At 62.4% G+C, this 27202-nt stretch overlaps 4 protein-coding genes across 15 annotated transcripts in view; 3 read left to right on the top strand and 1 right to left on the bottom strand.

Annotated features, from left to right (window-relative positions):
- The first annotated feature begins 741 nt into the window (after positions 1-741).
- SCT (secretin) lies at positions 742-2072 on the top strand. Its single transcript, XM_024255949.2, has 4 exons — positions 742-900; positions 983-1084; positions 1183-1275; positions 1839-2072. Exons 1-4 carry the CDS (start codon positions 830-832, stop codon positions 1948-1950), a joined length of 378 nt encoding a protein of 125 aa, XP_024111717.2. The 5' UTR covers positions 742-829; the 3' UTR covers positions 1951-2072.
- Positions 2073-3365: 1293 nt separating this feature from the next.
- Positions 3366-11285, top strand: CDHR5 (cadherin related family member 5). The gene is made up of 15 exons (XM_024255262.2): positions 3366-3503; positions 3589-3764; positions 4058-4108; positions 6603-6695; positions 6843-6944; positions 7057-7167; positions 7263-7433; positions 8133-8223; positions 8354-8451; positions 8593-8793; positions 8948-9061; positions 9145-9229; positions 9425-10006; positions 10487-10644; positions 10822-11285. The coding sequence occupies exons 1-15, from the start codon at positions 3419-3421 to the stop codon at positions 11239-11241; spliced, it is 2538 nt and encodes an 845-aa protein (XP_024111030.2). The 5' UTR covers positions 3366-3418; the 3' UTR covers positions 11242-11285.
- A 1241-nt stretch (positions 11286-12526) lies between these two features.
- IRF7 (interferon regulatory factor 7) lies at positions 12527-15904 on the top strand. Of its 5 annotated transcripts, XM_002821324.5 has the most exons (11): positions 12527-12711; positions 12990-13292; positions 13378-13540; positions 13624-13837; positions 14098-14156; positions 14233-14455; positions 14598-14684; positions 14770-14850; positions 14922-15311; positions 15400-15518; positions 15655-15904. In XM_002821324.5, the coding sequence occupies exons 2-11, from the start codon at positions 13273-13275 to the stop codon at positions 15808-15810; spliced, it is 1512 nt and encodes a 503-aa protein (XP_002821370.1). In that variant the 5' UTR covers positions 12527-12711; positions 12990-13272; the 3' UTR covers positions 15811-15904. The 5 variants fall into 5 exon arrangements, with proteins under 5 accessions (XP_002821370.1, XP_063584397.1, XP_054380042.1 ...); XM_063728327.1 differs by lacking the exon at positions 14598-14684 and having other exon boundaries at positions 12554-12711; XM_054524067.2 differs by having other exon boundaries at positions 12554-12711; positions 12990-13540.
- A 490-nt stretch (positions 15905-16394) lies between these two features.
- PHRF1 (PHD and ring finger domains 1) overlaps positions 16395-27202 on the bottom strand; it is a 36616-nt gene continuing 25808 nt past the window's right edge. For 5 of the 8 annotated variants that reach the window (XM_054524064.1, XM_024255620.2, XM_024255623.2 and 2 more), the window contains 9 exons: positions 26530-26657; positions 23301-23482; positions 22879-22998; positions 22007-22161; positions 18884-21538; positions 18101-18252; positions 17689-17949; positions 17367-17495; positions 16395-16822 (listed from right to left, as the gene is read on the bottom strand). In XM_054524064.1, coding sequence (XP_054380039.1) covers positions 16679-16822; positions 17367-17495; positions 17689-17949; positions 18101-18252; positions 18884-21538; positions 22007-22161; positions 22879-22998; positions 23301-23482; positions 26530-26657 — 3926 coding nt within the window. In that variant the 3' untranslated portion in view covers positions 16395-16678. The remainder of the gene's footprint in view (positions 16823-17366; positions 17496-17688; positions 17950-18100; positions 18253-18883; positions 21539-22006; positions 22162-22878; positions 22999-23300; positions 23483-26529; positions 26658-27202) is intronic. The other 3 variants (XM_024255619.2, XM_024255621.2, XM_054524066.1) reach the window with 2 other exon arrangements.

The raw sequence follows: 27202 nt of genomic DNA, 5'->3' as shown, positions 1-27202 counted from the left end.
CAGTTCCCCACAAAAGGGAAGGAGATTCCCACACGGGCCAGGCCGCGGTGGCGAAGGCGGAGGATGCTGCGCTGAGAATCCAGCCGGTCCCCAAAGGACAAATCCCGTGAGGCTCCCCCTGCGCGCAGTCCCTGGAGGCGCTGAATCCACAAAGTGCACGGGGCGCCGGGGCTGAGGAGGGGAGAGGGCGTTTGATGGGGACAGAGCTTCATTTTGGGAGGACGGGAGCGTCTGAGAACGGATTTTGGGAGGACGGGAGCGTCTGAGAACGGATGGTGGGGATGGATGCACCGAATGATCCTGAACCACGCACTTCAAAGCAGATAAAATGGCAACACCGGCCCCCAACAGAATCACGCCGCTCAGGCCTTCCAGGGACCAGAGGCGCTGTCCCCACGCTGAAGCTGGAGACGAACTCGCCCCAGCAGGGTGCTCCAGGGGCCTCCGGAACTCCGGCTGCCGCCCCTTCCCCGGGGCCCCCCAGTACCCCCCCAAACCCTCCCCCAAGCCCCCCGGCCCCTGCGCCCCCGCGCCCCCGCGCCCCCGCAGGCACCGAGGCTTCGCGCTGCGGTTCCCTCTGCGGGTCCCGGGCCCGCGCTCCCTTCGCCCCCCAGGCCGGGACGTCCCCCTCCCCCAGCCAGCCGAGGGGCGCCAGCGCGGCGGAGGGGGCGGGAGGCCGGGCCGGGGCGACAGCTGGGGGGGCGGCCCTGACCTTCCCGGGATCTCTGGGCGCGGCCGGGCCGTCCCCTTTCCGAGCGCCGCCATAAAGGGGCCTTGCGGGGGCCCGGGCCGTGGCCGCAGCGCTCAGCCCCTGCGCCCAGACCCCGCCATGGCCCCCCGGCCCCTCCTGCTGCTGCTGCTGCTCCTCGGGGGCTCCGCCGCGCGCCCCGCGCCCCCCAGGTGAGCCGCCCGCCAGGCCCGCCCGCCCCCCGGCCCCACCCGCCCCCAGTGCGCCCTGACACCGACCCCCGACCGCCCCCAGGGCCCGGCGACACTCGGACGGGACGTTCACCAGCGAGCTCAGCCGCCTGCGGGAGGGCGCGCGGCTCCAGCGGCTGCTGCAGGGCCTGGTGGGGAAGCGCAGGTGAGGCCGGGTGGGGTGGTGGGTCCTGGCGTGGTGCCCCAGCAGCAACGCGCGACCCCCCAGCTCCAGGACTAACTCTGTTTTGGGGCGGGGGGCAGCGAGCAGGACGCAGAGAACAGCACGGCCTGGTCCAGGCTCGGCGCGGGTCTGCTCTGCCCGTCAGGGTCCAACATGCCCACTCTGCAGTCCTGGTGAGCACCCGCCCCACCGCAGACCCCACCGCAGACCCCACCGCAGACCCCACCCCAGACCCCACCGCAGACCCCACCGCAGACCCCACCGCAGACCCCACCGCAGACCCCACCCCAGACCCCACCGCAGACCCCACCGCAGACCCCACCGCAGACCCCACCCCAGACCCCACCGCAGACCCCACCGCAGACCCCACCGCAGACCCCACCCCAGACCCCACCGCAGACCCCACCCCAGACCCCACCGCAGACCCCACCCCAGACCCCACCGCAGACCCCACCGCAGACCCCACCGCAGACCCCACCCCAGACCCCACCGCAGACCCCACCCCAGACCCCACCGCAGACCCCACCCCAGACCCCACCGCAGACCCCACCGCAGACCCCACCCCAGACCCCACCGCAGACCCCACCCCAGACCCCACCCCAGACCCCACCCCAGACCCTTCCTTCTGTCCGTGGCCTCCCTGGGTCAGCGCTGGTGGCCACTGGAGGCCCAATTCCAGCAGCGGGGCCGGGGTCTCCAGCCCCAGCCCTTAGCCCCTCACGTGCTGTCTCTGCAGGATGCCCCTGGACGGTGCCTGGTCTCCCTGGCTGCCCCCTGGGCCCAGACCTGCGGTTATGGTTTCAGAACCAGCCGGCGCTGCTGCAGAAGGAACCTTGCGGCCCAGATGAGGAAGGAACCCCCTCACCACCTGCCAGGCCTAGGAGTGCAGCTGCATTTGGGGTGGGGGGCGGGCTGGGGGAGAGGGGGAGGGGTGATACTTGGCACCAATAAAGGAGGAATCAGACCCAGACGCTGGGAGTTGTCTGTGTCCACTTGGTGTAATCGAGGCAATCCCTGTGTAGCGGGGCTGAGGGATGGAAGGAGGCCCATCCACCCAGCAGGGACTGACCACACCCAGCTGCCCTTTACACCTGTGGGCACAGCCAGCCCCTCATCCTTATCTCTGGCGTCAGGGCCACCTCCTGTACGTCGACTAAGCACCGCAGGGCCCTGCCCCACCGCTTGTCATCCATTAGGAAACATTCTGGGGCTCGGGGGAGCCCGGACACCCTCTCAGCTCCTGCCCGGGGGCCCATGTGGTCAGTGTTTCTGGAAGGGGTAGTGGGGAGGGTGTGAAGGGTCCAGGGGTGCTCAGGCAGTCAGGAAGAGGGGAGGGTGGAGGTGTCACCTGGGGTGCCAGGAGTCCACTCTGGCGTGAGGACTCTGGACCCTCTGTCTTGTGTGGCCTCGGACCAGCAGCTTGAGCCCTCAGAGCCTGTGGAGCACGGAGCGTGCAGGGCCTGGAGGCGACCATCAGGGCACTGTGCAGGGTTAGGACACTGAGCCCAGCCCCAGCCACGAGAGGCCAGAAGCTTCGGCGCACAGGCCCCCTCACGACAGCCCCTTCCTCGCCCCGACCCCACCCAGTGGCCTCTCCCTAGAGCTGGGGGCTCGCGGGGGCCAATGAAAAGAGCAGGGCAAGTGTCGAGTCTCACCTCACCCCCTCTGTCGGGCACCAGGGCTCCCCAGGAGCTCCCAGCTGCCCCTCACAGCCCTGCCTTAGCCTCAGTCACTAAGGCCCGGTCCAGCCCTACCCTGAGAAGCCGACTTGTCTCTGGGGCGGGCAGGGGTGTCCCCAGGACACAGTGAGGAGAGTCTTTTTCTTCAGAACCTGCTGTCAGGCAGGGAGGGAGGTGCTCCCTGGGGAACACCCGGGTTCTGAGCCTCAAGGGGTGGCCTTAGGGGAGGAGCCAAGCCAGGGCAGCCTGGGCTAGGGAGGCAGGTTCCAGACACCCCGACACCAAGGGCTGAGCCCCCGCCCCCAGCCCCCAGCTTCTCTCCCACACCCTAGCCCTGCCCCTGCCCGCATGGCACCCATGAGCCGCTCTCCAGTCCTTTCTGCCCTGTGTCTCGGTGTCTGTGGCGTGAGCCCCCGGTTGACCCCTGCACTCAGTCCAACTTGGGCCAAATGACCGCCCCTCCTTCTGGCAGTGGGCTGGACCAGCCGGCCAGCGGGAGCCCCCTTGGCAGAGGCCGGTTGTAAAGGATCATAAAGTGGGCGGCGTCTGGCTGGGGCGAAGGTCGCTGAGGTAGGAACTGCGCCAGTCCTAGACGCCAGACCCGCTCGGACCCTCCCGCCAGGTGACAGCCGCCATCATGGGGTCTTGGGCCCTGCTGTGGCCTTCCCTGCTGCTTACCGGGCTGCTCGGCCGACCCCCGGGGACCGTGGCCCAGGCCCAGTGTATGTGCGGGCAGGGGCAGGTGGGGGCACGGGCGGCGGGGAGCCGGGGCTGGGAGGCGCTGATCCCTCCTCTGCAACCTTACAGACTGCTCTGTGAACAAGAACATCTTTGAAGTAGAGGAGAACAAGAATGTCACCGAGCCGCTGGTGGACATCCACGTCCCGGAGGGCCAGGAGGTGACCCTCGGACCCTTGTCCACCCCCTTCGCATTTCGGATCCAGGGAAACCAGCTGTTTCTCAATATGACTCCTGATTACGAGGTGTGGGCAGCAGGTGGGCGGGATGTGGGGGTCCCAGGAGAAGGGCGCCTGGATCCTCAGGCCACACCTCCCTCGGGGGCCTAGGAGTTCTATGCCCGTGGGCATCCACTAACACCCATGCTTGGTGGTGCCTGCCCTAGAAGGCTGGGCCATTTCGGGATGAAGTTGCCTGGGCCCACACCCTCAGCACTGACCACTGATGATGGGGACCCTGGGCCAGCGCCTGCCCCCTTGGCCTCAGTCTCCCCACCTGTGGGGCAGGACAGTGACTGCAGACCTGTCTACATCCACAGGAAAACTCACTGCTTGAGGCTCAGCTGCTGTGTCAGAGCGGAGGCACACTGGTGAGTCCCCGCCCTGCTCCCCGTCCCGCCCGGCCACCTCTGCTGGGCTCTGCCCTACCGGTCCAGGACCAGTCTTTGATGACATCAGCTAGGGTGTGGTTTCAAATGCCACCCCCCCCCCGAGGGTGATGCCCACATTTCCTCCAGTCCAGACTCTGCCCTGAGCTGTGGAGTCCCTGTCACTGACCCCTTGTCCAGCAGACACCCCACCCAGTGTGCCCAAGACTCCCACCCCATCCCTCAACCACCCACAAGGGAGGCACCTTTATCCTGCCAGTCACGGGGACCACCTTGGTTCCTACTCACCATTCCTCCCCACGTGCCCCCCATTGGTAAATCTGTTGGCTGTGCCCCAGCTCGACCCAGAAATCTACCATCTGTCCACCTCCAGTCCCACCAGGGCCGGGACACCAGCACTCATTTTGGGAAACTTTAACAGCTGGCCCACTGGCTTCCCTGTTGCCCTTTGCCGGCCCCAGTCCACTCCACGTGGCAGAACAGCCCCTGTGGATGTTGTAAACCAAGGCTGCCCAGCCCACCCCAGCCCTCCACTGCTCCTTTCTCACTGAGAGTCAAACCCAGGTGTACTGTGCGGAGGCTCTGCTGCAGCCTCAGGGCTCCCTCCAGGCACACTCCTCCCTCACCGGCTCAGGACTGCAGTCTTCAGAGAAATCTCAACCCCCCTATTCCCTGTTGCATCCCAGCCCTGCTCCCCCAACATCCTGCTTCTTGACCAGCGGCATTTTTCTCGGCTTTATTAAGGAAAATTGCAGAATCCTGAAGCCAACACAGGCCCCCTCACCTACCAGCACACAGCAGGCTCTGTGCGCTCCACACACCACGGCACGTCACCCGCACATATCTTGGGATGTGTCTCTGAAAGAGAGGGACTCTTTTTTGAGATAGAGTCTCGCTCTGTTGCCCAGGCTGGAGTGCAGTGGTGTGATCTCGGCTCACTGCAACTTCTGCCTCCCGGGTTCAAGCAATTCTCCTGCCTCAGCCTCCCGAGTAGCTGGGACTACAGGCGCATGCCACCACGGCCAGCTAATTTTTGTATTTTTAGTAGAGACGGGGTTTCTCCATGTTGGTCAGGCTGGTCTCAAATTCCTGACCTCAGGTGATCTGCCCACCTCGGCCTCCCAAAGTGCTGGGATTACAGGTGTGAGCCACTGTGCCCAGCTGACAATCCAGTTTCTTCACAAATAAATCTCCAGGAAAAAAGATGGGAGAAAGAGAAAGGTACAGATGAACAGAAGCTCAGGAGAATTACCAACCAGGTGCATAATGTGGGCCCTGATTCAAACAAACAATTGTTAAAAAACCCTTCAGAGACCACGGGGAATGTGGCATCCTGGACATTTGAGGTAGAAAGTGACCACTTTTCCCAGGTGTGACAACAACATTGTGGTTATGTTCTAAAAAGAAGAGTCCTGGCTGGACGCGGTGGCTCACACCTAGAATCCCAGCACTTTGGGAGGCCGAGGCGGGTGGATCATGAGGTCAAGAGTTCGAGACCAATGTGGCCAGCATGGTGAAACCCCGTCTCTACTAAAAATACAAAAATTAGCTGGGCATGGTGGCGGGTGCCTGTAATCCCAGCACTCTGGGAGGCCGAGGTGGGCGGAGGCCGAGGCAGGAGAATCGCTTGAACCTGGGAGGTAGAGGTTGCAGTGAGCCGAGATCACGCCACTGCACTCCAGCCTGGGCGACAGAGCGAGACTGTATCCAAAAAAAACCAAAAACCAAAAACCAAAAACAAAAACCAAAAAAAAACAGCGAAAAGAAAATAGATTGTCTTTCCTCACCTGAGATTCTGCTGGCTGCATCCCGAAGTACCTGCATTATTCTTCTGTGGAGCACCTGCCACCTCCTGGCTTTATAAAGTCCTTTTTGTCTGTTGTTATAAGTCCTGCCAGGACAGGCACCACCGGGCAGAGATTTGTCTCTTGTGATCTCTGCATCCCAACGCCTAGAGTTGTGCAGCCCCCCTGCAGCCCCCCAACAACTAAATGAGCGAGTGGACGGGTGGCCGTCGAGGGGTGCACCTCACTCACGGCGGGGACGGGTGGCCGTCGAGGGGTGCACCTCACTCACGGCGGGGACGGATGGCCGTCGCGGGGTGCACCTCACTCACGGTGGGGACGGGTGGCCGTCGCGGGGTGCACCTCACTCACGGTGGGGACGGGTGGCCGTCGCGGGGTGCATCTCACTCACGGCGGGGACGGGTGGCCGTCGAGGGGTGCATCTCACTCACGGTGGGGACGGATAACCGTCAAGGGGTGCACCTCACTCACGTTGGGGACGGATAGCCGTCGAGGGGTGCATCTCACTCACGGCGGGGACGGGTGGCCGTCGAGGGGTGCACCTCACTCACGGTGGGGACGGGTGGCCGTCGAGGGGTGCACCTCACTCACGGCGGGGACGGATAGCTGTCGAGGGGTGCACCTCACGACGGGGAGGGGCTGTGGGAGAGGCTGACGGCCACATCCTGCAGGTGACCCAGCTGAGAGTGTTCGTGTCAGTGCTGGATGTCAATGACAACGCCCCCGAATTCCCCTTTACGACCAAGGAGATAAGGGTGGAGGAGGTGAGGCCAGTGAAGCCGCGGGGACTGGGCCGGGGGTGTGGGAGCCCAGGGTGAGGGCAGGGGGCGGGTGGGGGCAGGGGGCGGGTGAGGGCAGGGGCTCCACAGGGGCCAAGAGTGTGGCCGGACCAAGCCCCTCTCCCTCCCCAGGACACGAAAGTGAACTCCACCGTCATCCCTGAGACGCAACTGCAGGCCGAGGACCGTGACAAGGACGACATTCTGTTCTACACCCTCCAGGAAATGACAGCAGTCAGTGCCGCCCGCCCCACCCCAGCGCGAGCCCCTCGCCTCTGACACCCGCAGCCGCCCTCGCCCTCCCGCTCCCAGGCTCTTAGGCTCTGTCCTCCCTGACTCTCCCCAGGGTGCCAGTGACTACTTCTCCCTGGTGAGTGTAAACCATCCCGCCCTGAGGCTGGACCGGCCCCTGGACTTCTACGAGCGGCCGAACATGGCCTTCCGGCTGCTGGTGCGGGTGAGCAGGTGACCCCAGCCCTGAGTCCCACATGCTTGAGGCCCCCTTGGCCCCAGCTGCTCCCAGGCCTGATCCAGCACAGCCGGCTGTTGCAGGACACTCCGGAGGAGAATGTGCAACCCAGCCACACTGCCACCGCCACGCTGGTGCTGAACGTGGTGCCTGCCGACCTGCGGCCCCCCTGGTTCCTGCCCTGCACCTTCTCAGACGGCTACGTCTGCATCCAAGCTCAGTACCACGGGGCTGTCCCCACGGGGCACACACTGGTAATGGGGAGGGAGGGGAAGTGCACGGGGCAGGGCCTTCTAGGCAGGCTGGACACAGGGACGGCCAGGATCAGAAGGGCAGGATCGGGGTCAGGGGTGGGGCCAATTTTGGTTGTGATTTTTGAAACAAATACAGACTCTCCTTGTAAACCAATCCTTCCCACCTTGAGGGGGTGAGGGAGCAAACCCTGAACACACAGAGAGGAGCGTGGGCCCCAGAGCCAGGCAGTCTCAGGGGCCTGGGGAGGTGGGCTGGGGCCCTGGAGCTCTTTAAGGATGGTGACATCTCTGCCCTGCTCACAGTCACCACTGGGCCCACAGAGGCTGTCTGCAAACCTTCACGGCACCAAGGCACCCGGGGCCACCAAACAGTACATGAGAGGCAGAAATGCAGACCCCGGGAGCCCCCACTTCCTAAATGTTTGCTTACCCGTCAAGACAAGCCTTGTGCAAATGGGACTCCGTATCTTTGGGCAACTTGACTCATTCATTAGTAAGGGACCCACAGGGGTGTTACTGATTGTGATGCTGGGACAAGGGACTATCCTAGGCAGGCAGGGACACCCAGCCACCAGCGGGACTGGGCCCCTCCTCAGCCAACCCTGCCCTTGATGGGGAGCCAGAGGGGCCAGGCTGGGGCCAGGCTGGGGCCATCCACCCCAGCCCCATGATGTGCCCTCCCCTCTGCCATCCCTGAAGCCATCCCCCCTCGTCCTGCGTCCCGGACCCATCTACGCTGAGGACGGAGACCGCGGCATCAACCAGCCCATCATCTACAGCATCTTTAGTGGTGAGTGGGGCCCAGCCCTCAACAATGCCCTGTACCCCCTCTGTCCCTGTCTCATCCCCACCTTGGGCAGAGCTGGCTGGGTCCCTGGGCCTCAGGGGGCCGGGGCTGAGCATTTCCATCATCCCCCCAGGAAACGTGAATGGTACATTCGTCATCCACCCAGACTCGGGCAACCTCACCATGGCCAGGAGTGTCCCCAGCCCCGTGACCTTCCTTCTGCTGGTGAAGGTGAGGGGGGCACCTGCATGGGCGGCAGGGCTGGGGGGCCGGGGCAGGGCCCCCGCCAAGTCTGCACCTTCCTGAGCCCCAGGCTTCAGCGCCAGCTCCACCTTCAACCCCACTAGTCACTGCTGCCTCCCCCGCCTCCAGGGCCAACAGGCCGACCTCGCCCGTTACTCAGTGACCCAGGTCACCGTGGAGGCTGTGGCTGCAGCCGGGAGCCCGCCCCGCTTCCCCCAGAGCCTGTACCGTGGCACCGTGGCGCTTGGCGCTGGGGCGGGCGCTGTGGTCAAGGATGCAGCTGCCCCCTCTCAGCCTCTGAGGATCCAGGCTCAGGACCCAGAGTTCTCGGTAGGTAGCACATCCAAGGCTGATGCCTGCCGCCCCCACTGGCAGCCTTCCTGTTGCTCAGAGTCCCTGGGCCCACCTGGCCTCCCCTCTGTGGGTGGGTCGGGGCTGTACGTGGGAGGCAGCCTGGCCGGGGACTCAATGAGACCCTGTCCAGGACCTCAACTCGGCCATCACGTATCGAATTACCAACCACTCACACTTCCGGATGGAGGGAGAGGTTGTGCTGACCACCACCACAGTGGCACAGGCGGGAGCCTTCTACGCAGAGGTGCAGGGCAGGGCAGGCGGGCATCTCCAAGGGTGTGGGGCTTACAGATGTGCCCAGGAGGGACAAGCCCCTTCCTGCCCCAGGTTGAGGCCAACAACACGGTGACCTCTGGCACTGCGATCACAGTCATTGAGATACAAGTTTCCGAACAGGAGCCCCCCTCCACAGGTGAGCCCCCCTCCACAGGTGAGCCCCCTCCACAGGTGAGCCCCCTCCACAGGTGAGCCCCCCTCCACAGGTGAGCCCCCCTCCACAGGTGAGCCCCCAGGGTTCTCCAAATAAGCCCCTTCGGTGGCTCCTTCCCCGCGGTAGGTGTGCAAGGGGCGGGCAGAGGCAAGCCCAAGCACTGTTCCCGGCCCCCAGATGTCCCCCCATCCCCAGAGGCTGAAGGAACAACCGGGCCCTGGACCGGCACCACTTCCGAGGCCCCCAGACCCCCTGCGCCCTCCCAGGGACCCTCCACGACCAGCTCTGGGGGAGGCACAGGCCCTCATCCACCCTCTGGCACAACTCTGAGGCCACCAACCTCGTCCACACCCGGGGGGCCCCCGGGTGCAGAAAATAGCACCTCCCACCAACCAGCCACTCCCGGTGGGGGCACAGCACAGACCCCAAAGCCAAGAACCTCTCAGCCGATGCCCCCCGGTGTGGGAACCAGCACCTCCCACCAACCAGCCACTCCCGGTGGGGGCACAGCACAGACCCCAAAGCCAGGAACCTCTCAGCCGATGCCCCCCGGTGTGGGAACCAGCACCTCCCAACAACCAGCCACTCCCGGTGGGGGCACAGCACAGACCCCAAAGCCAGGAACCTCTCAGCCGATGCCCCCCGGTGTGGGAACCAGCACCTCCCACCAACCAGCCATACCCGGTGGGGGCACAGCACAGACCCCAGAGCCAGGAACCTCTCAGCCGATGCCCCTCAGCAAGAGCACCCCATCTTCAGGTAGCACCCACTCTGTTGCCTTCCCTCCCTGACTCAGGTCATTGGCTGGTACGGGAAACGCTGTAGGAAGGGTCTACCCCAGGCTGACCTGGCCTGACCATGAAATCCCAAAGAGGGGTCTGTTTGGGACTGACAGACACAGACAGACCCAAGGCCCCCAGTGAGGTAAACTGTGATGTGTGTAGGACAGAGGCAAGATGGGGGGTCCAGCGAATCCCACAATTCCCACCGCTGCCGCTCACCCTGCAAGTCCCTGCACCTCCTGTGAGCTCCTGTGAGCAGCTTGGCCTCCCCGGGGGGGCCCAGGGTCTCACTGAGACACACAGGGCCCTCGAGCCAGGGTCAGCAGAGCCTGAGATCTGGGAGACAGCCCAGGCCTGGGTGGAACCCAAGTGTCCCAAGCCTGGCACAGGTTGGCATGGGGAATGCCTGGGGCGCTCAACAGTGCGGGGGTGATGGCGTTTTCCACTGTGATCCCAGGTGGCGGCCCCTTGGAGGACAAGCGCTTCTCGGTGGTGGACATGGCAGCCCTGGGAGGGGTGCTGGGTGCGCTGCTGCTGCTGGCTCTCCTTGGCCTCGCCGTCCTTGTCCACAAGCACTATGGCCCCCGGCTCAAGTGCTGCTCTGGCAAAGCTCCGGTGAGGCCCAGGGTGGAGGACAGGGCAGGCAACCAGGCAGGGAGTGGGGGACAGGAGAAGGGAGGGCACAGGGGCAGATGTGGAGGCGGATGAGTGTCCAGCGTGGAATGAGGGTGTGCAGAGGCCAAGGCTGCAGAGACCCAGGGACCCTGCTGACACCTCGACTCCCGCCCGCAGGAGCCCCAGCCCCAAGGCTTTGACAACCAGGCGTTCCTCCCTGACCACAAGGCCAACTGGGCGCCCGTCCCCAGCCCCACGCGCGACCCCAAGCCCACGGAGGCACCGACGCCCGCAGAGCCCGAGCCCCCCGGCCCTGCCTCCACAGGCGGTGCCCCTAAGCCCCCCGCAGCGGCCCGAGCTGGCGGAAGCCCCACAGCAGTGAGGTCCATCCTGACCAAGGAGCGGCGGCCGGAGGGCGGGTACAAGGCCGTTTGGTTTGGCGAGGACATCGGGGCAGAGGCAGACGTGGTCGTTCTCAACGCGCCCACCCTGGACGTGGATGGCGCCAGCGACGAGGGCAGCGGCGACGAGGGCAAGGGTGCGGGGAGGGGTGGGGGTCCCCACGATGCGCCTGGTGGCGATGACTCCTATATCTAAGCAGTCCCTCCACCCTCTCCCCCGGCCACGTGGGCACTGGAGGTCCCGCTCCCCCAACCTTCAACCCGAGGCAGAATAAAGCGAGGCTCCCGAAACTCAGGCCATGGCGTGGGGCAGGTGCGCGGGTCCACGGGGGCCCCATTCACTCATGTCCCCCATCGTCATCAGCGCTTGAGCCCGGGTGTGCAGATGGGGGCGGCGGGTCTGGCCACGCTGTCCCCACCCCAAGGCTGCAGCACTTCCCGTAAACCACCTGCTGTGCCTGCCGCCTTCCCGAGGCTCCGTGCCAGCTGGCCTGGGAAGTTCCTCTCCCGCTCTAACCACAGCCCGAGAGGGGGCTCCCCTCCCCCCACCTGCACCGGGGACCTCCCGCTCCCGACCCTACACAGAGATTGCCTGGGGAGGCTGAGGAGACGATGCAAACCCCCAAGACGATGCACTTGGGAGCCGGTGGTCTCAAACACCTGCCGGGGGGCCTAGTCCCCTTCTGAAATCTACATGCTTGGGTTGGGGCACAGCAGTAAACAACCCGCCCAGAGGCCTGGACTGAGGTGCGCTGGGGGTGGGTGCGCCGTGTGGCCTGAGCAGGAGCCGGACCAGGAGGCCTAGGGGTGAGAGACACATTCCCCTCGCTTCTCCCAAGGCCGGAGCCTAGGCTGGGTGCCCATGCCCAGAACCATCAAGGGGTCCCTTGTGGCTTGTCAGCACTTTCTCTAATGAAAATACACCATTAATTCCTTTCCAAATGTTTTAATTGTGAGAGTATCTGATATTCTTGTCTGAACAATCTAAAAAACCCAAAGGGGGCTGCGCACGGAGGCTCTTGCCTAAATCCCAGCACTTTGGGAGGCCAAGGTGGGCGGATCACCTGAGGTCGGGAGTTCGAGACCAGCCTGACCAACATAGAGAAACCCCGTCTCTACTAAAAATACAAAATTAGCCAGGCGTAGTGGTTCATGCCTGTAATCCCAGCTACTTAGGAGGCTGAGGTAGGAGAATCACTTGAACCCGGGAGGCGGAGGTTGTGGTGGGCCAAGATTGTGCCACTGCACTCCAGCCTGGGCAACAAAAGCGAAACTCCATCTCAAAAAAAGAAACGCAAACGGTGCAGCTGCCCCTTTTTCGAGGCACGTCCACCTCCCATTACCCACTTTCTTTTTTTTTGAGACTGAGTCTTGCTCTGTTCCCTGGGCTATAGTGGAGTGGCTCCATCTCGGGTCACTGCAGCCACTCCCTACTTCCTCCACTCCTCCCTACTTCGCGCTGCCCGGGGCGGGGTTCCGCTGGTCGCATCCGATAGTAGGAACAGGCGGCGGGCACCCTTCCCGGAAACTCCCGCCTGGCCACGGGACCTCCTTGGCTGCACCTGCAGCTCCTTGGGCCCCGCCTCCGGCCCGGCCACCATAAAAGCGCCGGCCCTCCGCTTCCCCGCGAGACGAAACTTCCCGTCCCGGCGGCTCTGGCACCCAGGTACTGGGGACCCCAGACCCACGCGGTGCAGGCCCGGGAGCGAGAGCCTCCACGGGGGCTCCGTGACCCCGGAGGGGTAGAGCCAAGGGCTGGGGGAGCCTGAGGGATGAGGGTCCGGCTGGGAGGGAGGCAGGGACGGAGGCGGAGGCGGAGGCGGGGTTCCGCGGCGCTGAGAAACGGACGGGGTGGCATCGGGGAGGGTGCGAAGCGCCACTGTTTAGGTTTCGCTTTCCCAGGAGCGTGACCCGCCCCTGACGTCGCCTTTCCCGTCTCCGCAGGGTCCGGCCTGCACCTGCCCGCCAGGCCTGGACACTGGTTCAACACCTGTGACTTCATGTGTGCGTGCCGGCCACACCTGCAGTCACACCTGTAGCCCCCTCTGCCAAGAGATCCACACCGAGGCAGCGTCGGTGGCTACAAGCCCTCAGTCCACACCTGTGGACACCTGTGACACCTGGCCACACGACCTGTGACCGCAGCCTGGCGTCTGCAGCGACAGGAGCCCTTACCTCCCTTGTTGTAACACCTGACCGCCACCTAACTGCCCCTGCAGAAGCAGCAATGGCCTTGGTTCCTGAGAGGTAAGAGCCCGGCCCACCCTCTCCAGATGCCGGTCCCCCAGCGCCCTGCAGCCGGCCCTGACTCTCCGCGGCCGGGCACCCGCAGGGCGGCCCCACGCGTGCTGTTCGGAGAGTGGCTCCTTGGAGAGATCAGCAGCGGCTGCTACGAGGGGCTGCAGTGGCTGGACGAGGCCCGCACCTGCTTCCGCGTGCCCTGGAAGCACTTCGCGCGCAAGGACCTGAGCGAGGCCGACGCGCGCATCTTCAAGGTGGGACCCCGGCCCCGCCCCGGGTGGGAGGGCCCGCCTAGGACACCGCGGGCCCGGCCCACGTGTTCCGTCCCCCTCTTCAGGCCTGGGCTGTGGCCCGCGGCAGGTGGCCGCCTAGCAGCAGGGGAGGTGACCCGCCGCCCCCCGAGGCTGAGACTGCGGAGCGCGCCGGCTGGAAAACCAACTTCCGCTGCGCACTGCGCAGCACGCGCCGCTTCGTGATGCTGCGAGATAACTCGGGGGATCTGGCCGACCCGCACAAGGTGTACGCGCTGAGCCGGGAGCTGTGCTGGCGAGGTGAGCGACGCCGGCTGCCAAGGGCGTTGGCATTCATCCTGCTTGGGGAAAGGGGAACATTCTCTGGGTCAGATTTGTGGTTTTAGAAGCTGTTCTAGGAGAGGCTGCCAGCAGGTCCAAGACAGGTGGAGCTACATCCCTACCTCCTCAGGCCACAGCCTAAGGGTTCACAGCCAGGAAGCTGGTGGGGGCTACACCAAGTTCTCCTTGTGTCTCTCACTCTGGTCTCGGGGCCTAACGCCTGCCCCATTCTCCCTCAGAAGGCCCAGGCACGGACCAGACTGAGGCAGAGGCCCCCGCGGCTGTCCCACCACCACAGGTAGCCTTCTCTCTGCCTGCCTCTCCTCCTGCCAGGCCGCGGAGCTGCTTAAGCTGACCCTGACTTTTCCCTGCAGGGTGGGCCCCCAGGGCCATTCCTGGCACACAGAGATGCTGGACTCCAAGCCCCAGGCCCCCTCCCTGCCCCAGCTGGTGACAAAGGGGACCTCCTGCTCCAGGCAGTGCAACAGAGCTGCCTGGCGGACCATCTGCTGACAGCGTCATGGGGGGCAGATCCAGTCCCAGCCGAGGCTCCTGGAGAGGGACAAGGGCTTCCCCTGACTGGGGCCTGTGCTGGAGGTGTGGGCAGTGCCCAGGGAGTGGGGGGGGAGAGCACGGGAGGGGCCAGTGTACCTGGACGGACACTTGAGAAGGGGGCTGGGGATTGGGGAGCTGGAGAAGTAGGAGGGGACCACCGTTCCCACTGTCCTCCCCTCCTCAGGCCCAGGGCTCCCTGCTGGGGAGCTGTACGGGTCGGCAGTAGAGACGACCCCCAGCCCCGGGCCCCAGCCCGCGGCACTAATGACAGGTGAGAGGAGTAGGGGTTGGGAGGCCTGGGGCATAGGGAGGGGCTAGGGATGAGGTGCCAGCACAGGATTCCCTTCCGGATGCAGGCGAGGCCGCGGCCCCAGAGCCCCCGCACCAGGCAGAGCCGTACCTGGCACCCTCCCCAAGCGCCTGCACCGCGGTGACAGGTGAGTGGATCCTAGGAAGGGGCAGCCTGTCCCCGCCCACCCCCGTCACTCACAGCTTGGTCTCCACACAGAGCCCAGCCCAGGGGCGCTGGACGTGACCATCATGTACAAGGGCCGCACGGTGCTGCAGAAGGTGGTGGGACACCCGAGCTGCACGTTCCTGTACGGCCCCCCAGACCCAGCTGTCCGGGCCACAGACTCCCAGCAGGTAGCATTCCCCAGCCCTGCCGAGCTCCCCGACCAGAAGCAGCTGCGCTACACGGAGGAACTGCTGCGGCATGTGGCCCCTGGGTTGCACCTAGAACTTCGGGGGCCACAGCTGTGGGCCCGGCGCATGGGCAAGTGCAAGGTGTATTGGGAGGTGGGCGGCCCCCCAGGCTCCGCCAGCCCCTCCACCCCAGCCTGCCTGCTGCCTCGGAACTGTGACACCCCCATCTTCGACTTCAGAGTCTTCTTCCGAGGTCAGTGAGGCCTCTGCCTGGGGGGCTGTCTCCAGGGGTCCTTGGGAGCACCTGCCTGCGAGGTACTCAGCAGAGCCCCCTTCTTCAGAGCTGGTGGAATTCCGGGCACGGCAGCGCCGTGGCTCCCCATGCTATACCATCTACCTGGGCTTCGGGCAGGACCTGTCGGCTGGGAGGCCCAAGGAGAAGAGCCTGGTCCTGGTGAAGGTGAGACCAGAGCCTCAGGGAGGGGAGGCCACGTGCTCAGGCCCACTGACAGACGCCTGATGCCCTCAGGGCCTCGGAGAGGGGGAGGGGAGGCCACACGCCGGGTCACTGACAGACGCCCAATCCCTCCTGGCAGCTGGAGCCCTGGCTGTGCCGCGTGCACGTGGAGGGCACGCAGCGTGAGGGTGTGTCTTCCCTGGACAGCAGCAGCCTCGGCCTCTGCCTGTCCAGCGCCAACAGCCTCTATGACGACATCGAGTGCTTCCTTATGGAGCTAGAGCAGCCCGCCTAGAACCGGATCTAATGAGAACTCCAGAAAGCTGCAGCAGCCCGCCTAGAGCTGGCCGCGGCCGCCCAGTCTAATAAAGAGAACTCCAGAACACGTACGGGCGTCTTGGCTGGTGGGGAATTGGGTCCAGGCTGAACACGGGTGAGGCCCAGGGAGGGAGGGGACCTCCACGGCCTCCCTGCACACCAACTCACTTCTGTCTTCACCACACACATCACAGCCAAGCTTTGACTCAAAGAACAAGACCCTTGAGAGGCCGGTGGCTGCCAAAGCCACTCCCACCAGCTGTGCCGAGGGCAGGGACAGCATTTCCCCACGCTGGACACCTGTTGCCAGCCCTCAGGCTGCCACTGCTGCACCCTGCCTCCAGGAGGCAACTGTGTTGAATGCAAACTTGAGCAATTATTTACAAGAGCACAACATAATTGGAAAAGAGAAAGTAAAGACATTCCTAATTCAGAGCCAGAGGTACACAGCAGCTGTTGGCGGGAGGCCACCTAGAGATTTATCAAGGACGCGCCACCCCACCAGGAGCCCCTCCTGATCACCAAGTGCTTTATCTTCCAAATAGTAAGTCAATCAAGAGGTTTCTAAAGATAATCAATTTTTGATAAATTAGAATGGAAACAGTGTATCTATAATATACATACAAAAGTGTCCAGTTTTCAACTGTGAGCAAGACAGGTGCACAGACCACGTGTCAGCACAGGAACCTGACAGCAGGCATGCTGATGCCCCCCCATTTCCCGCCACTCCCGACAGCTCCCCGGGCATGGCCCCGTTTCCTGCCACTCCCGACAGCTCCCCGGGCATGGCCCCGTTTCCCGCCACTCCCGACAGCTCCCCGGGCATGGCCCGTGATTGCCTGGCTTCAGCCCTCGGCCCCCTGCGTGGGCGGTTCCTCGCCGGCCTCTGGTTTCTTGTGCCTGCGCATGTGCCTGTACTTGTCCACGTATGCCTTCACCAGGTTGGCCACCTTCACGGGGTTGATCTCTCCACTCTTGCTGTGGCAGATCTGGAGAAAGAGGTGCAATCACCAAACGCCCTTTCACATCCAGATGTTCCGGGCCAGAGCCCAGGGCCAAAGCTGGGCTCCCTCGCCTGCCCTGCTCAGGAGCAGGCCCTGGGTGCAGCACGCAGACACAGCGGCAGGGGCCGCCCCACCTATGTGGGACCCCCGTCCTGATCGCTATGCCGCTCACAAGGCCACTGAGGGTCCCATGGTGTCAGGGGGGAGCGTGGGCTGAGACGTCACCAGGCACCTGCTCACCTCTGGGGGTCTTGTTCTCCCACCTGTAAGCTGGGTGTAGGCTGGGTAATTTTAAATTACCCAGGGTGCACTGAGGCACCCTCCTTCCTAAGCATCTGCCAGGGCAGCCACAGGCGAACAGGCCTGACCCCAGGCCTGCAGGATGTGGCAATACAGCCCCCTGACCCCTAACCTGGCTGGCTGATCTCAGACCTGCACTCATGGTCACCCCAAAGTCCGTGTTGACGAGACAGCAGTGATGTACCACCCGTGACCCCGAGCCCCACACACAGGCTCACGCACAGCCCACCTTCTGCACGGCCTTGCGCAGGATGTCCTTGTACTCCTCCTTGGTCACCTCCCTCTTCTGGTAGAAGGGCTTGATGGCCAGCTTCACCTCCTCCACAGCACGCTCCTGCATGTGCAGCTTCTTCATGTACTAGAGGGGGACACGTGTGTGATGCGGCCAGGCAGGGGGCCGGGAGTCCATCTGGCCAGAGGCACTGTGGTTCTGGACACCCTTGCAGTTCCAGAGGCACAGCGACCAGCTTCCGCCCCTAAACTCAGCCCCAACAACTTTAGTTTCAAAGTAAGACGGGAACATGGGGAAAGTGGGAGGAGGCAGGACTCACCTCCTCCTTCTTGGTTTTCTCCGCAGCTAGCCTGGGGGCCGGGGTCTTCTCCTCCGAGTTGCTGGCTGCAGTGGCTTGACTGGCTGGCTCTGAGGCTGGGGTCAGGGCAGTGGGCACTGGGGCCAGGGTCTGTGCTGCCCCACAGCCCACTAGCGGCAGGCTCCCCTGGAGGATGAACTGGACCGTGGGCTGGCTGACCAGTGCGCAGGGTGGGATGTTTGAGGGCTGGGCCGGGGCAGGCGGCAGGCTGGGGCTATAAACCTGGGAAGGACACCCCTGCTGAGAACTGGGCCCTACGGCTGGCAGCTCTGTGCCCAGGAGCCATGAGGCCTCAGCCCCAGCCTAGTGTGTTGTGTGGCACGGGTGCCAGGCCACTGCCCACAGCCCACAGCCCTCCAGCCCAGGCACCCACCTGAGAGGGGTCTGTGTCTGGGAACCCAGGTTCCGGAAGCACATGACTGGGAAGGGGCAGCTCGGAGAACACCTGCCTGACCCCTGTGGGGGCCACGTCCTCCATGTCCCAGGCTCCTTCTCGGGGCTTCTGTGGCCTGTGAAGTGGTGCCCCTGGGGGCCCAACAGAGAGAGGTGGGTGCTCTGTGCCCACCCCTGACCAGAATGCTGTTTCACAGCTGGAAAAATCCAGAAAAGCGCCAGGAGCAAGGACCACAGAGCAGCCCTCAGATCCACCCCCAGCAGCAAGGGGAGGTCGCGAGGTGTGCCAGCTCCTAGCCACTGATCCCCGACCATGACCTGTTCTGCCCACCTGCAGGACACCCCCACACCCACTATCCCAGTCTTCCCTGGCTCCAGAAGCTCCCTGTGGTGGCCAGGGCCCTACTCACTCAGGGACCCTGTCCTCGACAGGGGTCACATTCACAGGGGGCTCTGTCCTCGGCGGGGGCCGGGGCCCTACTCACGGGGGGGCTCTGTCCCAGGCGGGGGCCGGGGCCCTACTCACGGGGGGCTCTGTCCCAGGCAGGGGCCGGGGCCCTACTCACGGGGGCTGTCCCAGGCGGGGGCTGGGGCCCTACTCATGGGGGGCCCTGTCCTTGGTGGGGGCCGGGGCCTTATTCACTGGGGGCTCTGTCCTCGGCAGGGGCTGGGGCCTTACTTACTGGGGGTTCTGTCCTCGGTGGGGGCCGGGGACCTACTCACTGGGGGCTCTGTCCTCAGTGGGGGCCGGGGCCCTACTCACGGGGGGCTCTGTCCTCAGCGGGGGCGCTGCTCTCCGACTCCTGCAGGTTCCAGGTAACCCGCTTCACCAGGGCTCTGGACCTCAGCAGGGGGGTCTGCGAAACCACCTCCTCAGGCTGGGCTGCCTCCTGTACCCTCCCACTCATAGAAGGGCTGTCTTCCTTCCCCACAGGCGCCACATCCGGGGAACTGGGTGCCTCGGCCTTCTCAGCCGCGTCCGGCCTGAGCAAATGTGGCTCCTGGGGGCCCTCTGGCAGGGGTGGGGGCTGCGAAGGGTCTTCATCGTGCATCAGTGACACCTCCCTCTGGATGGCGGCCACGGCCAGGCTGGCTGGGGGCAACGCAGGCTTCGGTGGGAAGTCTCGCTCCGGGGAAGAGTCTGTGCTTTCGGGAGAAGGTGGCGAGCTCATGTCATCGAGCTGGATGAAAACGGCGTCGCTTGAGAAATCGTCAAAGACGTGTCCCGCCTCCACGGAGTCACCATAATCCAGGTCCAGGTCATCGGGCTCACACTCAGCTGCCACCTCCAGGACAGGGGGAGCCTGCAGGGAGGCCTTGTTGGCTGTAACCACCTCCGGCAAGACATGTGCTTCCCCCAAGGCTGGCGACCTGGTGGGGAGGTCTTCCCGCCCTGGTTCCCCCTGTGCAAGGGGTACTGGGGAAGCCTCCCTCACAGCCCCCTTCCTCTCTGGGGAATGGGACCGGGTCCGCGGCCGCTTCTCGCGGGACCGTGGCCGCCTGTGCTCCCGTGCCCTGTGCTCTGAGCTTGGGGACCGGGACCTCCACTTCCTCCGGTCTCGGGGCCACACCACACTCTCCTTCCTCTCTAGCTGCTCGTGGCTGCGTTCCCGCTGGTGCTTGTGCCTGCGGAGCCTCTCCAGGCTGCTGGTGGGGGAGCACTCCCTTCCCCGAGGTCTGGACGCTGATCTCCTCTTCTTCTTCTTCCTGCTCTCATAGTGCTCGTAGGAAGAGCTGCCAGGGCTCCCCGAACGCGACCGGGACGTCCTCCGGCTGTGGCCCCAGGGGCCCCGCCTGTGCTCCCTGCTCTTGTCCTTGGCTTTCTTCCTCTTAGCTCGCTCTCGGCTGCTGGAGCGGTCGCTAGAGGACCGCCGGCTCTTGGCCTTGGACCGCTGCCTCCTGGGGCGCTCCTCACCCACTGATGGTGACGCTGACCTCGAGCTCCTGTCCCTGGATTCAGAGCGCGTCCCAGAGCGCGTCCGTCCGTGCTCCCTGGACACCCTCTTCCTCTTGGCCTTCTTCCTGCTGCGGGAGCTGGATGTGGAGCGGGACCGGGAAGGGGGCCTGAGCTCCACAACTCTGTGGGTGGCAGCCTGCGGCACGTCCGGGCTGGGTGGGGCTTCTGGCTCCATGACAGTCACACAGGTCACCGTCCGCTCCTCAGAGCCAAAGAAGGTGCTGCAAGACGCCCCATCTTCCTCATCCCAGGGCTCTGGTGGGGATGGCCTCCGCACCCGGGCAGCCAGGCCCTGGCTCTCTGTGGGCTCCTCTCGCTCCATGTCAGAGGCCCCCTCGGCAGCCACTGCACCCCGGAGCTTGGACACAGCAGAGGACGGTCCAAGAGGGGGCTCGGGCTCTGTACCAAAGATGCTCTCCACCGTGTAGGAGGTGACGCAGCGCACAGCCTGCACCGTCTGGGCCTTCGGGCTGTTGATGGAGATGGTTCGTGTGATCTCAGAGGGCAGGAGGCCAGGGCCAGACCTCTCCGGGCTGCTGCTAGGGGCGCTGGAGTCGGAGCCGGTGGGGTCGGATGGGTCGTAGACCTCGCTCCGGAGCTGCTTCGTCTTCTTGATGGAGAAGAGGGGTGAGGGGTTCTCCTTCCTCTGCTCCTTATTGTCCACAGGCCGGAACGTGTTACAGAAGCCAGGACTGGAGAGCTGGCTGGAATGTGCCATGTTTCCAGGAATATTGATCCGGAAGCTCTCAAAGGTCGACCCAACCCCTTTCCCTCTTGATGGTCCCAGTGGGGCCAAACTGCCATGGGAGCTGGGGGCTGGGGGCCGGGAGCTGCCCGTGTGCACGCCGGGCTCCCGGGGCACCCTGCTGCTGGCCTCGCTCTCTGCCCGCGTGCCTCGCCCTGGCTGCCCGGCGCCCTCCCTGCCAGTCAGTCGGCTGATACAGGCGCTGGGGATCTCAATGCTCTGCCCGTGGGCCGGGGATGCATCCTGTCTGCCACCACCGTCGTCTCTCCTGATCTTTGGTATCCTGGGTAGCTCAGAGATGTCCGTTCTTCTGGGCGCTGGTTTCAGGGGAGGCCCCGGCACCACACTGCGACATGGGGGCTTAGAATCTCTGCTCGAGATCTTAGACGCGGCAGAAGCCAGGGGCAAAGTGTGCTTGTTGGTGCCGTTGAACCGGGGGCTGTGACTCTGTCTGAAGCCAGGCGTGCTCCCATTTGACAAGTTCTGAGCCTGAACCGACCCAGGGGTTGCTGACAAGTCCAGCCTCACAGGTGCCCCTGATGTGCGGGCGGGGATGCAAGACCTGCCTTGACAGCTGAGCCCTGTGCTCTGTGGCCTGTTTCCTGAGGGGCCTTGGGCCAGGCTCCCGGAGGGCAGTGCTCGGGGCTGCAGGCAGTCCTTGGATCCTTCTTCCCCTCTGGACAGACTGCCTGAGTTTCGCTGAAAAGAAACTGGAGCTAAAAAACAAAAAGCCAACGGCAATCATTTACCACCTACTCTTCTTAAATGTCAGTGGATTAACTTTTATCACAACTGGTTTTCTGTGAGGTCGTGTGCTTTAAACTCCCATCTGCCTGTTGAGGTAGACACCTCGCCTTTCCACACCTGGAGAGCTGCTTCAACAGCCACTCTGTGGATGACAAAGTACAGTGCCTGAGGCCAACAGGACACGATATTAACCAGGGGCGGGGGCAGTACCCCATTAGGACATGTTCTTATGAACATGAAGCTGCGGGGCTGGGCAAGAAGTCGGAGCTAACTGAGAAACTGCTCAAGAAGGGAAATCAATGGAGAAAAATGGCTGAAGAATAGTCCCCCCAACTTCAGCTACATCTTCCGTGAGTGAGACATCGGCTGAGTACTTGGGAACAGCCTGAGGACCAGCAGCCCACAGAGGAAGGGGCCATGGCAGGGGAGGCGCTCACCCGCCCTCTTCGCGCTGAGGGAGCCGTCGCGGTGGATGATGACATCACTGCTGCCCAGCATCAGGAGGCTCTGGCCCGACAGGATGCTGCCCAGCAGGTCAGGCACTGGCTCCTCCTCCAAGTCTGGCTCTGGCACCGCAGCAGGGAGGCACCTCCTGTGGGCACAGACCCGAGGCCCTGCCATCACTGCCTCCCACGGCCTGAGGGCTGGCACCCAGGCAGAGCCCTGCAGCAGGCGGGAGCCAGGGAGAGCGGGGCTGGGCCGGGCCTGCGCCTCCCCCACAGCCCTGGCTCTGGCTGCTGTTCTAAGAGGTGCTCACCAGGGCCTCCCAGAGGGAGGGAGGGAGCCCCACCTCGCAGCTCTGGCTCCAGGGAAACCAGGTGTTTTTGGGAGAAGTCACCTCTGGTGCCTTTGCCACCCCCAACTCCACCAACAGGCGGGAGGGGGCAGACAAGCATCTTTACCTGTTTTGTTGGTTTTGGTTAATTCTTTTTTTGTTCTTGTGGCGAAACAAAAGAACTGGCCAAAAGGTGACCTCTGATGACAGCCTCATTCACCAGGGCCACTGCTCCTGCCCGAGGCGGTGTCCCTGTGCTGGTGGCTCTCAGGCCAGGGTGGGGGGCAGAGGGGCCACCTCGTGGAGCTGCAGCAACTCCCAGTCCACGCTCACGGGCAGGCAGTGGCCTCTGACGCAGGATGGGCTGCAGCACTGCCTCACGCCAAGAGCCGACTGATCAGCGTGACAGCTGAGGGGAGGTGCTGAGGCCACCCAGGGCCACAGAGAGCCAGGCTATCGCGGCCCCACCATGGAACCCCCATCCAATGCCCGACTGCTGCCCTCACCTCCCCAGAAGCCTCTGCCCTCACACACCTGGAAAGCCCCACGGAGACGGGCCTGGCCACGGGCTGGTGGGACTGCAGGGCTGACCGGGACAGAGCCCGTCTCTTGGCACTCAGAGGAGAAAGAGGGTTTGCAGAAAGCTCTTCACTGCTAGAGGGGAGGACACAGGCCAAAGGAAACAGGTGACTCCCAGCTCCCAGAACCCCCAGCCCAGGGAGACGGCACGGAGGAGGATAGCCGAGCACTGGCCACGTGGCAGCATGTGTGATGTGGGCCGCACCAGACCTCTAAGTTCCACGCTGCCCACCTGCACCGTATGGCGGTGGGAGGAATGGCCACCCTCACTCACAAACACAAAACCTAACACCTCCGCATGCACCTCGGGGCCCCGTGCCCACAGCCCCCAGGGAGAGGAGCGGGTGCCCAGGCAGGACCATCACCAGTTCGCTCACCTGTCGAAGGGGTCCAGCTCATAGGGATCTCCAAACAGAGACAGAGAGGCAGCTCCAATATCCGCTCTCAGCAGCCCCAAGGAGGGCTCCACTGGCTTCAACACTGATGGGATGCAGCTGCTGTGAACAGGCCTGCGCAGGCCCAGCGTCCGCGCGATTCGAGAGCGAGTGGTGGCTTCACTCTGAATCCAGTAACAAAGAAAAAGATAAACAGAGAGATAGGGATGGCATCTACGAGGGCCCTGTAAATGCCACGTGAAGCCTTCATCAGCAACAGCGAACATCAGGGCGGGAAAATACTAAGCCAAAGTCAACGGGCTTCGCAGGCATGATGACCAACAAGCAGGAATAATGCCGCACACATCGGCCACGAAGCTCCCTCAGGTTACCAGAGGCTCTCGGGGCGTTGCAGTGTTACCATCACGTAGCAGTTAGCATTAAGTGAAAACTCACAAAGAGGAAAACAAAAAATTCAACTGATGACTGACAGTAAAACCCCTTGGTGGCTCACATCTGTAATCCCAGCATTCTGGCAGGCCAAGGCAAACAGATCATTTGAGGCCAGTTCGAGACCAGCCTGGCCCAACATGGTGAAACCCCATCTCTACTAAAAATACAAAAATTAGCCGGGCGTGGTGGCTCACGCCTGTAATCCCAGCTACTCAGGAGGCTGAGGCAGGAGAATTGCTTGAACCCGGGAGGCAGAGGTTGCAGTGAGCCGAGATTGTACCACTGTAACTCCAGCCTGGGGTACAGAGCGAGACTCTGTCTCAAAAACAAACAAAAACAAACAAACAAACAAGAACACCAAAAAACCCTTGAGAAGATGACACAAATTTAGATTTTAAGCGCTATCATTATTCCTAAATTACTAAAAATCCTAAGAGTTACTAGCTATTTCCTTCTGATTCTAGGCAGAGCGGACAGAGCAGCCTCTCACTGTGGCTGGGACTGCACGGCCTGAAGGGCAAACACCCTCACCTGCCACCGGGCCCCCAGGCTGTGGTCCCAGAACGCTGTCTGCAGAAGAAATGAACCACAGAAACAGCACGCAGCCCAGCCGAGGACAAAAAGGAGGATGCCCAGGAGTGTTCTGGGCAAAGGGATGGGAGAAGGGGTTCCAACCCAGGATCAGGGCACCCCACAAAGCAAAGGGAGAGCCCAGGGGACCTGAGAACTGGGAAATAGCAGGTCCTTATCCAACACCTGGTCATGGCTTTAGCTTCTACTCCAGGAATTTTGTCTGAATGAACAGATCAGATGTTCGAATAATCCATTTAAAACTAAAATAAGGGGGCCAGGCATGGTGGCTCACACCTGGAATCCCAGCACTTTGGGAGGCCAAGGTGGGTGGATCACTTGAGGTCGGGAGTTCAAGACCAGCCTGACCAACATGGCAAAACCCCATCTCTACTAAAAATACAAAAATTAGCCGGGCATGGTGGCACACACCTGTAATCCCAGCTATCTGGGAGGCTGAGGCAGGAGAATTGCTTGAACTCAGGAGGCCAAGGTTGCAGTGAGCTGAGATCATATCACTGCACTCTAGCCTCAGCAACAAGAGCGAAACTCCATCTCAAAAAAAAAAACAAAAAAAAACACTAAAATATGGTTTTATATAAATACGTATTATATGAGTTTATATTTACGAGGAAATAAATAATAATCTTGAGTATAAATTCACATAAAGATGCAGCAGACTTGGTGCTCACACCTGGAATCCCAGCACTTTGGGAGGTCAAGGCAGGAGGATCATTTGAGCCTAGGAGTTCAAGACCAGCTTGGGGAACACAGTGAGACCCCGTCTCCACCAAAAAAAAAAAAATTAGCTGGGTGAGGTGGTGTGAGCCTGTGGTCCCAGCTACTTGAGAGGCTGACGTGGGAGGGTCACCTTAGCCTGGGAGGTCAAGGCGGCTGCAGTGAGCCAGGATCATGTCACTGCACTCCAGCCCCGGTAACAGAACCAGACTTTGTTCCCGCCCCAACCTAAAACAAACAAACAAACAAAAAACACTTTGTGAGGCTTAGATGACAAACTGCTTAAGCCCAGGAGTTTAAGACCAGCCTGGGCAACATGGCGAACCTGTGTCTACAAAAAATACAAAAACTAGCCAAGCACGGTGGGCTATGCCTGTAGTCCCAGCTACTCAGGAAGCTGAGCTGAACAAACAAACAAAACAAAACAAAACAAAAAAGATTCAGCAAACACTTGAACGATGGCTGCAACTCAGTTTTGTTTTGTTTTGTTTTGTTTTTGAGGCAGAGTTTTGCTCTCGTCTCCCAGGCTGGAGTGCAGTGGCGCAATCTCGGCTTACTGCAACCTCTGCCTCCCGGGGTTCAAGTGATTCTCCTGCCTCAGCCTCCTGAGGCTGGGACTGCAGGTGCCTGCCACCACACCCGGCTAATTTTTAGTCTTTAGATGGGGTTTCACCATGTTGGCCAGGCTGGTCTTGAACTCCTGACCTCAGGTGATCTGTCTGCCTCAGCCCCCTAAAGTGGTGGGATCACAGGTGTAAGCCACCACGCTCGGCCGCAATTCAAGTTTTTACATATTAAGGTGTTTTAAATATGCAGTCTGAGTGGACGATGCATTTAGTCCCAGTTTGAGCATCACAAACATGCACACGAATGACACATCACCCTCCACCCCATAAACACGGACAATAATTAGGAATCAACTAAAAATAAATATTAAATGTCTGGTCCATGATTTTGGATGAAAAGGGCCTAGGACAACAAACGCCACGACGTGTACCAAGGAGGCCGCTCACTAGGGCCCAGCGAGCATGGGTCAGAGGAGGTGGACGGGGCCTGTCAGACACAGCTTGTGTCACTCCTCAGAGCCAGGATGGCCAGGCCTGCCTCAAACCCACACCTGCTCCCGGGTGCCTCTGCCAGAGGGCTTCCACTGGCCTGGCTCACACCTGGCTCCCCGACCAGCTGATGGCTTCAGGAAGGTTCCTGGGGGGCACACGACCACCCCTCAACCCCTCAGTGTGCCTTAGGAAACAGCTGGCCTCAACCCCATCTTCAGTCTGTGCTACAGCAATGTTCATTTCCATCAGCAAATCACTGAGTAAATACAGAAAAGCGGCGATGATGATGATCCCTGCTCCGTAACCGCGCAAGGGTGCCGAGGCCGGCAGGAGGCTCAGGCCCCTGCTCCGTAACCATTGCGTGAGGGTGCTGTGGCCAGCAGGAGACTCAGGCCCTGCCACCCAATGCTCACCTTCACCTTCTTCCCTCTTCTCTTCTTCACTCGATGTTGGCGTTTCTTAGATCTTGTCGCTGAGCTCTTACTTTTTGCGGATGGTCCGGACAGGGTTTTCTTTCTTCCCGGCACTTTCTTCCGTCTTCCTACGGAGAAGAGGTTGAAGTCTGTGCTTCTCTGTGCTGGGCCCTACCCGCCCCATTCCTGTGAGTCCAGCCTAGTGGACGGAGCCCAAGGAGCCGGTACAGCGGGACCACACGCACTGGCTTGCAATTTTTTTTTTTTTGGATACAGGATCTTGCCCTGTTATCCAAGCTGGAGTGCAATGGCACGATCTCAGCTCACAGCAGCCTCAAACTCCTGGGCTCACGTGATTCTCCTGCCTCAGCCTCCCAAGCAGCTGGAACTATAGGCAGGCACCACCGTGCCCAGCTAATTTTTTTTATAGATAGGGCTTACCATGTTGCCCAGGCTGGTCTCTGGGCTCAAGCAATCCTCCTGCCTCAGCCTCCTAAAGAGCTAGGATTACAGGTGTGAGCCACTGCGCCTGCCCACATTTTTTTTTTTGAGAGGGAGTCTTACTCTGTCACGAAGGCTGAAGTGCACTGGTGTGATCTTAGTTCACTGCAACCTCTGCCTCCTGGGTTCAAGCGATTCTCCTGCCTCAGCCTCCCGAGTAGCCGGGATTACA

Source organism: Pongo abelii, chromosome 9 (assembly GCF_028885655.2).
Source record: "Pongo abelii isolate AG06213 chromosome 9, NHGRI_mPonAbe1-v2.0_pri, whole genome shotgun sequence".
NCBI lineage: Eukaryota > Metazoa > Chordata > Mammalia > Primates > Hominidae > Pongo > Pongo abelii.
Note: the sequence above shows the minus strand (reverse complement) of the source record. Positions and strands in the feature narration are given on the sequence as shown.